Here is a 13,992-nt window from a genome sequence, read left to right as displayed (position 1 = left end):
TGCTACATTTGTCAGGGAAGAGCTCTTACCTCCATCTGTCTTCACATGAAGTCTGAAGCCCAGAATGCAGAGACCAGCTCAGAGGCAGAATACAGCAGAGATAGGATGCTGTCCTCACTGAAACCTGAGTTTATTTTCCCACTGTGGGAAGGCCACAGGGTCCCCTCCAGGCAGCCCTCCTGGTTCCTGCAGGATACACTCTCTCATATCTGGGAGCCCAGCCTCTGGGGCTCCTCAGAAAGCCTGTGTAAGCTTAGGCCTCTGTGACAACACACCTTCTTCAGTGTCCCTGTTCCCACATCCATTCCTGGGTCTTCTGACTCTACCTCATGTCAGAGGGTCCAAGTCTCTGTCTCCATGAGCAGGGTTTTCTGCCATGGCTGGGGACTCATGGCCAGAGTGCAGAGTGCAGGACCTTTCTCAGTTCCAAATCTCAGGGCAGGGTGGGAGGGTTCCATTGACAGTCTCCAGATCAGGTGTTGGGGAACTGAGGCTGGGGAGAGTTGTTCTGTCCTCCTCCAGTACGTGACATCATGTGACATAATGTGGCTATTTCAGGCCTGCCTGTCCCACAGTTGAAGCTCAAGAATGTACAGTAGGTGCAGGAGGGACAACAGGACAGCTAAGAGCAAGAACTGCTTTTGTAGGCAACCCAGGCATGGGTGGTTTTCCACCACCTGTTACTCCAGCTCCAGGACTTCTATCGCCCTCTTGTGGCCACTATCAGTACCTGCACTCATGTGCGCAGGTGGCTCTCCCCACATTATTAAAAATACATCTATAATAAAAGAATGGACACTAAGCGTTTTACCTAGTTAGGTATGAGTAATGACATGATGTGAGTCTTGGCCTGCCTACCTCAGGCGGCAGTCTATGAAGGGACTGTTTGGGAGGTAGGAACTGTCAGCTCATCCCAGCATGGACAGACCAGAATAAGGGAGTCATGTGTCCCCACAGGCCATCCCACCTGGTCCTGGACCCTCATGTCTCCTAGCTTGAGGGGTGTCCTTCATGGGCAGATCCTCTGAGTCCCAAACACTGGAGCCATTATGGGTCCTTGTAGGAGGAGCTGCTCCCTCTGGTCTGAGGGACCTGGTGTCCTATTCCCTTTGTCACCTAGTTCCCTGCATAGCTCTGGACACCCTGGATCCCAGATCTGCTGGTCAGAAGGAAATTCTACCTGTGCATCCCTGCATTCTCCCATTGACCAATAACATGTGTGGCCTTTGTCCAGAGGGAGGTCACAGTCTGGTCTTGGTCACCCTTTTCCAAACTACTGGGGTCTCCTGTATCCCAGGGTCATTGCTGTGGACCTCAGTGGCAGTCCCTCTAAAGACCTGGCCTTCCTGTTGGGGGAACAATGAGGGGGAGAGGGGAAGAGGAGACAGACAGACAGACAGGATCTGGTGTGGTCTTTGAAACCTGAAAGTCCACTCCCAATAACACACTTCCTCCAGCAAGACCACACATCCAATTCCTGCCCAAGCAGTTCCACTCCCTGAATCTATGTTCCACTTCCCGTGATTAAGCCTTCAAATGGATGAGCCCAAGGGGGACATTTTTCTTCCAACCTCCACACCTAGAAAGTGATTCTTCTGTACATGAACAGCAGAGGGCTGTAAATCCTGTAACTCTACTCTGTGTGTGGCTGGAGGGATGTTTGTTAGTTGAGAACAGGAGTTGGCCCCATAGAATTTGTTCCAGAAAACCAGAGATGAGAGAGAGAGAGAGAGAGAGAGAGAGAGAGAGACAGAGACAGAGACAGAGACAGAGACAGAGACAGAGACAGAGAGACAGAGACAGACAGACAGACAGACAGACAGAATACTGCCACAAAACTGAAATCTCCCATCTCTAGGTGCAACTCCCTCCCATGTTAAAAGCACAGTAAAAGAAGCAAACAGATCACAGAAGCAGCAAGGGAGGCGGCGTTGTTGCACTGAATTAAAATGTGGAGATATTTTTAGATGAGTCCAATGACTCATCCTACTCTGGCAAACATGGCTGCACACACTGTAGCACGTATGTGCCCCATTATGCAGCCACAGTTCAGCGTCTCTCACATTTTTACCCAGTGCTGGCCAACAATAAACAGAAACCACCTCTCTGGAAAGAGTGAGGCCTCTTCCCAGCATTCACCGGGAGCCTGCTAGCAGAAAACAGATCCCTAGGATCTTAAAACAATCCTGGCATAATGGAGGAGGAGGCACAGATGTCTAATAAGGGTGCTGGACGAGGTGGACCCTGCCAGCCAGCACTCGGGAAGCTGAGGCAGGATGGTCATGAATTGGTTGTCAGCTTGGGTGTCATAGTGAGACTAGATTAACAATACAAAACCTAATAAGGAACCACTGGGGACAGGGGACAGCTGGGACATGTGTTACCTCAGACGAGACAAGCATGTGACTTTGGGTATCAAGTTCAGATTGCAGTGTGCCATGTCCAGGCCAGGGTGCTTGCATTCTATGTGACACTTACTCGATGTCCTTAACAATCTCCACAGGACCACAGCCAGGGCTGCACGGATGACTCAGTCAGCAAAGCTGTGTCTTGTAATTATGAGGACTTGAATTTGGGTCCTAAGAACCCATGGGACAGAATGGGGGCGTCTCTCTGGGAGGGGCTGGAAACCTATTACAATGGAAACTCCCAGGAATCTGTGGGGCGACCCCAGCTGAGACTTCTAGCAATGTGGGATATGAAGCCTGACCCAGCCATCTCCCCTCTTGTGTGGGAGATCAGGACACAATCTCAGCCACAAAACCCTTAACCTACAATTTGTCTGCCTGCAAGATGTTGTGGGGTAAATGTGGTGCAAAATTGTGGAAGTGGCCAACCATGGCTGATCCAGTTGATGTCACAGTTGTGTAGTTCGGTCTTTTTGTGAGCCTCCTACAGTGGGAGGGAGCAGGGGCCATCTCTGACTCTGCCCTACCTTTGGGACCCTTTCCTCCTAGTGGGTTGCCCTGTTTATCCTGAAGAGGAGAGGAGGTGCCCAGTCTGCAACTGGATATGCATAGCTGGCTGATATCCAAGGGAGGCCAACCTTTTTCTGAAAGGAAATGGAGGAAGAGTGGAGGCAGGAGGGGGAGGGGAGGGCAGGGGGAGGGACAGGGAGGAGTGCAGGTGATCAGGATGTAAAACAAAACAAAAGCAAAGGAACAACAAAACCCTGGGCATGGTGGCACCTTAGTGATCCTGTGGCTGGGCAGGTGGAGACAGAGGACTTCAGGCCTCCTGATGAGCCAGCCCAGGCTAATTGAGCAAGCCCCAGGCAAGTGAGAGACCATGCCATAGTTAAAGAAACCTATTTTTCCACAAATGTGCACACACACATAGACACACACACACACACACACACACACACACAGTGAGAAAGGACAGGCATCAGCAACAGTGCAGTATTTCTGACTTTTTTGACTACTGAAGGGAGATGAAGACACACTTCCCCAAGGGAGCAGTTTTCTATTGTTTAGACAAATGGAGATCTGTTACCCCAAGATCTCAGCCACGCCTTTAACAGCAGGTTCCAGTCACAGGACACCTACGTGCACAGGAACAGTAATGGCCTGAGAAGCCCGAATGGGGACAGGCTCAAGTCACTGGCTGAAGCTGACTGCAACCCTCACAAGGCATTTCAAACAGCAGGAATGGAGCTGACCTGAGTGTGGCAGTGTCTGTGGGAAGGTGAGCCTCCAGGACAGTCCCCACTGGGCACAGTCATGGGAACTAACTATCAATCTGACAAGAAAGGATGTCTCCTGTCACCAGAAGTTAGGATGGCGGAGTATGCCTGGCTGAGGGGAAGGGTGCAGGCTGTGCTACATTTCTTGTTTTGTTTATGGGAAGCCTTGCAGTCCTTAGTCCTCTTCCCCCTTTTCTCTGTATGTGTGCACATGTCTGTGTGTCCATGTGAAGGTCAGAGGTCAACCCTAGATGTCATTCCTCACAGCACTATCTTTCTTGATTTTTTTTCTTTGTTTTGTTCTGGTTTTCCCAGCACTGTGGTTATGACTCACACTTTTAATCCCAGCACTTGGGAGGCAGGGACTGAAGGATCTCTATGAGTTCGAGGCCAGCCTGGTCTACAGAGCAAGGACAACCAAGGACAACCAGGACAACCAAGGCTACACAGAGAAACTCTATCTTGAAAAAGCAAAAATAAAAACAAACACCCAAAATAACATGCCCTGCCAAAAGAAATCAACCCCACAAGAAAACAGGGGTCCTGATTTTGTCATTAGCTCACTCATGTCTCTAGGTGCATGTTCCCAACTCCCTGGGTCTAGTTCTATGGTCATGTCTTATTACTCCTTGTGTTTTCAAGTCAGTTCTGGGACCTTACTCCTGTCTTCCTGCTTTTCTGACTGTGTTATCTACTGAGTCCTAGGTTTATCTTTTTGATTTTTTGGTTATCTGCTTTTTATGAAGTAGGGTTTCTCCATGTAGTTCTGGGTATCCTGGAACTCTCTCTATAGACCAGGCTGGAATTGAACTCATAGAGATCCCCCTGCCTCTGCCTCCCGAGTGATGGAATTAAAGGCATGTACCACCACCACCAAGCATCTTTAGATTTTAAGATTGCATATATTTGATTAGGTGTGTGTGTGTGTGTGTATGTGTGTTTGTTTGTTTGTTTGTAAGTGTATATAACAAGGACCTTTACCTGTTGAACCATCTCACCAACCCTCCCACCCCCTACATTTATCTCTTAACATGTTCCTGCTCTTTCCTGGATCCCAAGTGTGGGGTGTGGTTGCTCCTTGCCTGGAAGGAATGAATGTGTGTAGAGAGAAGTTAAGATGACAGACAGGTGCAGCGGTGGTGGCAGTGCAGCAGTGGCTGGTCCAGCTGAAGGTCCATCAGCAGTGGAACCAAGGCCCTGTGCCCACGACCACTGACCTTCGCTGACCAGCCGGGCTACAAGCATCTGCGGTTTTGCGGCGCCTTTCGCTGCATGGAAGCCACTTCAGAACTCGGCCGCCCGCCAGTCAGGAGAGGCTCACCTCCATCTTGGTTTCGGACTCCAGAGAGATCGGACAGACTGAGGTACACAAACATAATCCGAGGCTAACACTGCGGGGATCTGAGCCCGACGGGCATTGGCCTGCACCCAGGCCCTGGGCTGTTCAGGGGGGCCATCGGGGTGCCAACCCAGCCAGGAGGTTTTTTGCCCTGGCCTGGGCGTGCGCTGCCATTTTGCCTACAGGACGACAGAGAGCTCTGGTGGGCAGAGCCGTAACAGGCATAGCCTGAGGCTAACAAAGTGGGGGTCTAGGCCCCAAAAGGCCCAGGACTGACCCCAAGAACTGGGTGGCTTGGTGGGCCATCTGTGTGTCAACCCGCACAGGAGGTTGTTAGCACAGCAGACACTCCCGGCGCTTTCGGGGAGAGCAAGCACACACGCCCGCCATCCTGGTCACCTGGCAGACCCAATTAACAGTCATAGCCCTAGGGAAACTTTGCTCGGACCTTGGCCTCCCAGGTTTTTGCCTGGACTCAGGGCCTGGGCGGCCAGGCTAACCTTGTGTGTGCCAGCCCGGTTGGGGGGTCGGCTGCCCAGCGGAGTGATCAGAACACAGGGGAGGTCCTGGCAGCATACACCTTTGGTGCTCCCTGGGGGTGCACACGGGCTCAATCTGGTCCACAGACACAACCTGGGGCAAGGCCTCAGGCGGGAGCCCTCAGCTCAACTCTCTCCACTTCCGGATCCAGATCACCCTGGGCGGCGGCACCACACCTCCAGGTCCTGCAAGAGGCTAGAGGGTCTTCCAGGCGGCCAGCTGGGAGAAGTCGGTGTGCTCCGGTGAATCCAGCGGGCCCCAGCGGGAGCCTTCGGGTGCCTGCTTCGGGATCTGAACAGCCTGGGCAGCAGCACCTTGTCTACAGGCAGTGCAGGAGGTAAGCTGTGCACCAGAGGCCAACTGGGAAGGGGCAGCTTGCACTGGTGAGTCCAGCATTGACAAGACAAACTAACACCAGTGAGAACTAGATGGCAAAAGGCAAACGCAGGAACGTCACTAACAGAAATCAAGGCAATATGGCAACATCTGAACCCAATTCTCCTCTACCAACATGTTCTGGATACCCCATCACACCAGTAAAACAAGATTTGGATTTAAAATCACTGGTCATGATGCTGGTACAGGAACACATGAAGGACATACTTAAAGAAATTCAGGAGAAAATGGATCAAAAGTTAGAAGCCCTTGTAAGGGAAACACAAAAATCATTGAAAGAAATCCATGAGAATACAAAAGCCAACAATGATGAAACGCAAACAACACTTAAAGAAATACAGGAGAACTTTGGTCAACAGGCTGAGGTCATGAAAGAGAAAACACAAAAATCTCTTAAAGAATTACAGGAAAGCACAAACAAGCAAGTGAAGGAGCTAAGCAAAACCATTCAGGATCTAAAATCAGAAGTAAAAACAACTAAGAAAACTCAAAGGGAGACAACTTTGGAGATAGAAAGCCTTGGGAAGAAATCAGGGGACAGAGATGCAAATATCAACAACAGAATACAAGAGATAGAAGAAAGAATCTCAGATGCTGAAGATTCCATAGAAACCATGGGCTCAACAGTTAAAGAAAATGCAAAATGCAAAAAGCTTGTAACCCAAAATATCCAGGAAATCCAGGACACAATGAGAAGACCAAATCTAAGGATTATAGGCATAGATGAGAGTGAAGATTTACAACATAAAGGGCCAGCAAATATCTTCAATAAAATTATGGAAGAAAACTTCCCTAACCTAAAGAGAGAGATGCCCATGAATATACAAGAAGCCAACAGAACTCCAAACAGACTGGACCAGAACAGAAATACTTCCCGTCACATAATAATCAAAACACCAAATGTTCTAAACAAAGAAAGAATATTAAAGGCAGTAAGAGAAAAAGGCCAAGTAACATATAAAGGAAGACCTATCAGAATCACAGCAGACTTTTCACCTGAGACTATGAAGGCTAGAAGGTCCTGGGCAGATCTCATGCAAACTCTAAGAGAACACAAATGCCAGCCAAAACTACTATATTCAGCAAAACTCTCAATTACCGTAGATGGAGAAACTAAGATATTTCATGACAAAACCAAGTTTACCCAATATCTATCCACAAACCCAGCCCTACAAAGGATAATAGGAGGAAAACACCAATACAAGGAGGGAAACTTCACCCTGGAAAAAGCAAGATAGTAACCTTTCATCAAACCCAAAAGAAGTTAACCAATCAAATTTAAAAAATAACGTCAAAAATGATAGGAAGTCACAATCACTATTCCTTAATATCTCTTAACATCAATGGACTTAATGCCCCAATAAAAAGACACAGACTAACTGAATGGATACATAAACAGGACCCTACATTTTGCTGCTTACAGGAAACACACCTCAGGGCCAAAGACAAACACTACCTTAGAGTAAAAGGCTGGAAGACAATTTTACAAGCAAATGGTCTCAGGAAACAAGCTGGAGTAGCCATTTTAATATCAGATAAAATTGACTTTCAACCCAAAGTCATCAAAAGAGACTCTGAGGAACACTTCTTGCTGGTCAAAGGAAAAATACAACAAGAAGAACTCTCAATCCTGAACATCTATGCTCCAAATGCAAGGGCACCCTCTTTCATAAAAGAAACTTTATTAAAACTCAAAGCACACATTGCACCTAACACAATAATTGTGGGTGACTTCAACACTGCACTTTCCTCAAGGGACCAATCAGGAAAACAGAAACTAAACAGGGACACAATGAAAGTAATTGAAGCTTTGGACCAATTAGATTTAACAGATATATATAGAACATTCTATCCTAAAACAAAAGAATATACCTTTTTCTCAGCACCTCATGGCACCTTGTCCAAAATCGACAATATAATTGGTCACAAGACAGACCTCAACAAATATAAGAAGATCGAACTAATCCCATGCCTCCTATCAGATCACTATGGAATAAAAGTGGTCTTCAATAGCAACAAAAACAACAGAAAACCCACATACACGTGGAAACTGAACAATATTCTACTCAATGATACCTTGGTCAAGGAAGAAATAAAGAAATTAAAGACTTTTTAGAACACAATGAAAATGAAAACACAACATACCCAAGTCTATGGGAAACAATGAAAGCAGTGCTAAGAGGAAAACTCATAGCCCTGAGTGCCTCCAAAAAGAAAATGGAGAGAGCATACATTACCAGCTTAATGACACACCTGAAAGCCCTGGAACAAAAAGAAGCTATTTCACCCAGGAGGAGTAGAAGGCAGGAAATCATCAAACTCAGGGCCGAAATCAATCAAGTAGAAACAAAGAGAACCATACAAAAAATCAACAAAACCAGGAGCTGGTTCTTTGAGAAAATCAACAAGATAGATAAACCCTTAGCCAGACTGACCAAAGGGCACAGAGAAAGTATCCAAATTAACAAACTTAGAAATGAAAAGGGAGATATAACAACGGAAACTGAGGAAATCCAAAAAATCATCAGATCCTACTACAAGAGACTGTACTCAACACAATTGGAGAATCTGGAGGAAATGGACAATTTCCTTCACAGATACCAAATACCAAAATTAAATCAGGACCAACTAGACCATCTAAACAGTCCCATAATGCCTAAAGAAATAGAAGGAGTCATAGAAAGTCTTCCAACCAAAACAAGCACAGGACCAGATGGTTTCAGTGCAGAATTCTATCAGACCTTCAAAGAAGAGTTAACACCAATACTCTTCAAACTATTCCACAAAATAGAAACAGAAGGAACACTACCCAATTCCTTCTATGAAGCCACAATTACGCTGATACCAAAGCCACACAAAGATCCAACAAAGAAAGAGAACTTCAGACCAATTTCCCTTATGAACATTGATGCAAAAATACTCAATAAAATTCTTGCCAACCAAATCCAAGAACACATCAAAATGATCATCCACCATGATCAAGTAGGCTTTATCCCGGGAATGCAGGGTTGGTTCAATATACGGAAATCCATCAATGCAATCCACTACATAAACAAACTCAAAGAACAAAACCACATGGTCATTTCATTGGATGCTGAAAAAGCATTTGACAAAATTCAGCATCCTTTCATGCTTAAAGTCTTGGAGAGAACAGGAATTCAAGGATCATACCTAAACATAGTAAAAGCAATATACAGCAAACCGGTAGCCAGCATCAAACTAAATGGAGAGAAACTTGAAGCAATCCCACTGAAATCAGGGACCAGACAAGGCTGCCCCCTTTCTCCTTATCTTTTCAATATTGTACTTGAGGTACTAGCTCGGGCAATTCGACAACATAAGGAGGTCAAAGGGATACAAATTGGAAAGGAAGAAGTCAAACTATCATTATTTGCAGACGACATGATAGTCTACCTAAGTGACCCAAAAAACTCCACTAGAGAGCTCCTACAGCTGATAAACAACTTCAGCAAAGGGGCAGGTTATAAAATCAACACAAGCCAATCAGTGGCCTTCCTATACTCAAAGGATAAGCAGGCTGAGAAAGAAATTAGGGAAATGACCCCCTTCACAATAGCCACAAACAGTATAAAGTATCTTGGGGTGACTCTTACCAGACATGTGAAAGATCTGTATGACAAGAACTTCAAGACTCTGAAGAAGGAAATGGAAGAAGACCTCAAAAAAATGGGAAAACCTCCCATGCTCATGGATCGGTAGAATCAATATAGTTAAAATGGCCATTTTGCCAAAAGCAATATACAGATTCAATGCAATACCCATCAAAATCCCAACTCAATTCTTCACAGAGTTAGAAAGAGCAATTATCAAATTCATCTGGAACAACAAAAAACCCAGGATAGCTAAAACTATTCTCAGCAACAAAAGAAAATCTGGGGGAATCAGTATCCCTGACCTCAAGCAATACTACAGAGCAATAGTGTTAAAAACTGCATGGTATTGGTACAGTGACAGGCAGGAGGATCAATGGAACAGGATTGAAGATCCAGAAATGAACCCACACACCTATGGCCACTTGATCCTCGACAAAGAGGCTGAAAACATCCAATGGAAAAAGATAGCCTTTTCAACAAATGGTGCTGGTTCAACTGGAGGTCAGGATGCAGAAGAATGCGAATTGATCCATCCTTGTCTCCTTGTACTAAGCTCAAATCCAAATGGATCAAGGACCTCCACATAAAGCCAGACACTCTGAAACTAATAGAAAAGAAACTGGGGAAGACCCTTGAGGACATCGGTACAGGGAGAAAGTTTCTGAACAGAACACCAATAGCGTATGCTCTAAGAGCAAGAATTGACAAATGGGACCTCATAAAATTACAAAGTTTCTGTAAGGCAAAGGACACCATCAAGAGGACAAATCGGCAACCAACAAATTGGGAAAAGATCTTCACCAATCCTACATCAGATAGAGGGCTAATATCCAATATATATAAAGAACTCAAGAAGTTAGACTCCAGAAAACAAAACAACCCTATTAAAAAATGGGGTACAGAGTTAAACAAAGAATTCTCACCTGAAGAACTTCGGATGTCGGAGGAGCATCTTAAAAAATGTTCAACTTCATTAGTCATTAGGGAAATGCAAATCAAAACAACCCTGAGATTTCATCTTATACCAGTCAGAATGGCTAAGATTAAAAATTCAGGAGACAGCAGGTGTTGGAGAGGGTGTGGAGAAAGAGGAACACTCCTCCACTGCTGGTGGGGTTGCAAATTGGTACAACCACTCTGGAAATCAGTCTGGCGGTTCCTCTGAAAACTGGGCACCTCACTTCCAGAAGATCCTGCTATACCACTCCTGGGCATATACCCAGAAGACTCCCCACCATGTAATAAGGATACATGCTCTACTATGTTCATAGCAGCCCTATTTATAATTGCCAGATGCTGGAAAGAACCCAGGTATCCCTCAACAGAAGAGTGGATGCAAAAATGTGGTATATCTACACAATGGAGTACTATTCAGCCATTAGAAACAATGAATTCATGAAATTCTTAGGCAAATGGATGGAACTAGAGAACATCATACTAAGTGAGGTAACCCAGACTCAAAAGGTGAATCATGGTATGCACTCACTAATAAGTGGATATTAACCTAGAAAACTGAAATACCCAAAACATAATCCACACATCAAATGAGGTACAAGAAGAAAGGAGGAGTGGCCCCTGGTTCTGGAAAGACTCAGTGAAGCAGTATTCGGCAAAACCAGAATGGGGAAGTGGGAAGGGTTGGGTGGGAGGACAGGGGAAGAGAAGGGGGCTTATGGGACTTTCGGGGAGTGGGGGGCTAGAAAAGGGGAAATCATTTGAAATGTAAATAAATTATATCCAATAAAAAAATTTAAAAAAAAAAGAAAAAAAAGATGACAGACAGGGTGATGAGGAGGATCCACCTCACTGTAGGAGCCAAAGCCCCCAGCTGGCACCCCAAGCTCAAGCAACCTCACCCCGACTCTCCCAGGCACTTCATTTACTCCTCTTGACGCCAGATTCACAGCAAACTCACGACTGCTTTAATGCATTTTATTGAGCCACAGCAGAGAGTGGCTGCCTGCAGAGTATAGCTAGCTACCTGAGTGGGAGGACATGGGTGGTCAGGGGCTTAGGTAGAGCAGAGTTGGGGCTCGGGATGGGGGGCAGGAGAGGAAGGCAGGGATGCTACCCGGGCAGGAAGCAGCATGTTGGGAGCAACAGAGGTCACCCTGGATGTGACAAAGAAGTCTCTGGGGACATAGCGGAGTATCCAGTCCAAGTAATAGGTGACTCGGGTGTAGACACCAGGCCTGTTGGGCCATGCGCAGTCTTCTCCCCAGCTCACCACACCTGCCTGCAGCCAGGTGTGTTTTCCCTTGCAGACCAGAGGTCCTCCGGAGTCACCCTGGAGAGGACACGGGTCAGTACTCTTGTAAAGTCTGGGTGGGGGTGGCAGGGTGAGGGGACAGGAGCTCATCTTGCAGGAGTCACGTTTTTCATCCCCAGCACACAGCATGTCCTTGTGGACAATGCAGATATGGTCACCTGTGCTGAGACCTTTGTGATAAATCTTGTCACACAGGTCATTTCCTACAATGGGAATGTTCACGTTCATCAATAGAAATGGTGGCGGCAGCTCTTCTGTGGGTGAAAGATAGACCAACCTGTGACAGAGTCCCAGGTGCCAGACTGGGATAGGCTCAGCTAACCCTGTCCTCTGAGGGTAGTTCTGCTCACACGTCTCTCTGTGAGTCAGGCTCACTTCATTCAGCTCTGCCAACCTGGCTTCTTCCTCCAGGCTGGACATGGATTTCTGACCTTATTCAGAGATGGTGGACAGTCCTGAGGGTGTTTAGCGCCCTGTCTGGTCAGTGGAAGGCAGGTCAGCATGGCTGGCTCTGGCCTAGGCTGGGTAGAGGATCCCAGTGGAGCCCTGGTCTCGGACACTATTCTCAGGCCCCACCTCTGTGTGTGAGGAGATTGGATCCACCCCGTGGTCCACAGCCAGGGCCTGCCTGCTCATTGCCCTGTCCCCAAAGCTCTACTCTGAGATGTCAAAAGAAAGTAAGCAAGACCCCTAGGGAAAAGAGAAATTGGCACTGAAGGCTCCCAAGGGAGCTGTCCAGCCACACACAATACCTGTAACCTGGGCCACAGCCCATGAAATGCGTGTTTCTGACACAGCCTGTGTAATTCCAGTCCCTGAAATTATAACCAGCTTCTCTCTCTCTCTCTCTCTCTCTCTCTCTCTCTCTCTCTCTCTCTCTCTCTCTCTCTCTCTCTCTCTGTGTGTGTGTGTGTGTGTGTGTGTGTAACATTTTTGGTAAGTGTGGTCTTCCTCATTCAAATCCCTGAAATACAAGCAGAATGTGGCCCCTCAGACATGAAGTGTCTGAGATTTGAGGGACCGAATGACCAATCCTAGCTACCCTGGGGTCTCCTGGCTTATGGAACCTGAGAGCCCTGTTGTTCTGAAGCCTTCCCACTTCCTAGGTTTTCAGATTTCCATCCTACAAGATGGAGGGAAGCCCTGTGCTGGGGATGTGGTGTGGCCACGCCCTCTTCTGTCTCACCTCTCTTGTCTCACTTCAGTTTTCTCTACCACTTACCCTTTTCTCCAATTCTGCCCCAGCCTGTCACCCAGCATAATGTTCTGGAAGAGAAGGTGGTGGAGGCAGAAGGCAGGGAGACAGGGCGGATGTTGCTGGAAATGTTCACAGGGTTTGTGAGTTTCAGCAGGGCAATGTCTGCCCCATTCTGGAAGATGTAGAAGTCAGGGTGTGGGATAATTTTGCTCACAGTCAGCAGGTTGTCATGGTCATAAAGGTACTTCTTTTGGAGTGTTACTCTGACCATGTTGGTGCCAAGGATTTTCCTAAAGAGAAGAAACATTCATTTGGTAAGTCCTTGTTATTCCAGAAACCCAGAGATGGTATGTGATGATCCCATCCTACCCCACTCTCCTCCCCATTCCTTGTCCCACCCTGCCAGGCCCAGAGAGACTCACGGTCCCACACAGTGTGCCGCCGTGAGCACCCACTGTGGGTGGATGAGGGAGCCGCCACAGGTGTGGTTCCAGTTGGTGCCTTTTTTACGCAGGCTCACCTGCCAGGGCCACCTGTTCTCAGGTGCCTCCTGTCCCCCCACAATGCCCTCTCGTGGCTGAGCTGGACCTGGAAACAGGACAGGGCCAATCTTAGTACCCTGGCCTATGAACTCCGAGGGTCAGGGAGAGGTACAGGGAGGGCCCAGGGGAGAACTCACCAGGGGCTGCATGCACCAGACTGCACAGGAGGGGCAGTGTCAGCAGCAGCAGCTTTAGCATTTGGACACGGTGAGGAGTAGTGCAGGCCCAGTTGGAGGTGAGGGCTGGGCTAGGCCTATCGGGTTTTGGGATGCAGAACAAGTCAGGAACCTGGGAGCAGGAAGGTAGGCCCATTGTAGGAGCTTGAGGTCTCTAGTGGCTTGGCCACTCTGCTTCTGGTCTGGGAGAGATCACTGTAGCTGTCTTTGATCTTCTCTACCCAGCCTCAGGT

General features: G+C 47.3%; 1 protein-coding gene across 3 annotated transcripts in view; it reads right to left on the bottom strand.

The window, feature by feature from the left end:
* The window catches only part of LOC127693938 (tryptase-like), a 127,692-nt gene extending 113,870 nt beyond the window's left edge, over positions 1-13,822 (bottom strand). For 2 of the 3 annotated variants that reach the window (XM_052195248.1, XM_052195250.1), the window contains exon 1: positions 13,721-13,796. In XM_052195248.1, the coding sequence (XP_052051208.1) occupies positions 13,721-13,781 (61 nt within the window). In that variant the 5' untranslated portion in view covers positions 13,782-13,796. Of the gene's footprint in view, positions 1-13,463; positions 13,630-13,720 lie in introns of all 3 variants that reach the window. The other variant, XM_052195249.1, reaches the window with a different exon arrangement.
* Between the last annotated feature and the right edge of the window lie 170 nt (positions 13,823-13,992).

The sequence above is a fragment of the Apodemus sylvaticus genome, chromosome 10 (genome assembly GCF_947179515.1).
Source record: "Apodemus sylvaticus chromosome 10, mApoSyl1.1, whole genome shotgun sequence".
Lineage (NCBI taxonomy): Eukaryota > Metazoa > Chordata > Mammalia > Rodentia > Muridae > Apodemus > Apodemus sylvaticus.
The sequence above is the reverse complement of the archived record's forward strand: the minus strand, read 5'-3'. Positions and strand labels throughout refer to the sequence as shown.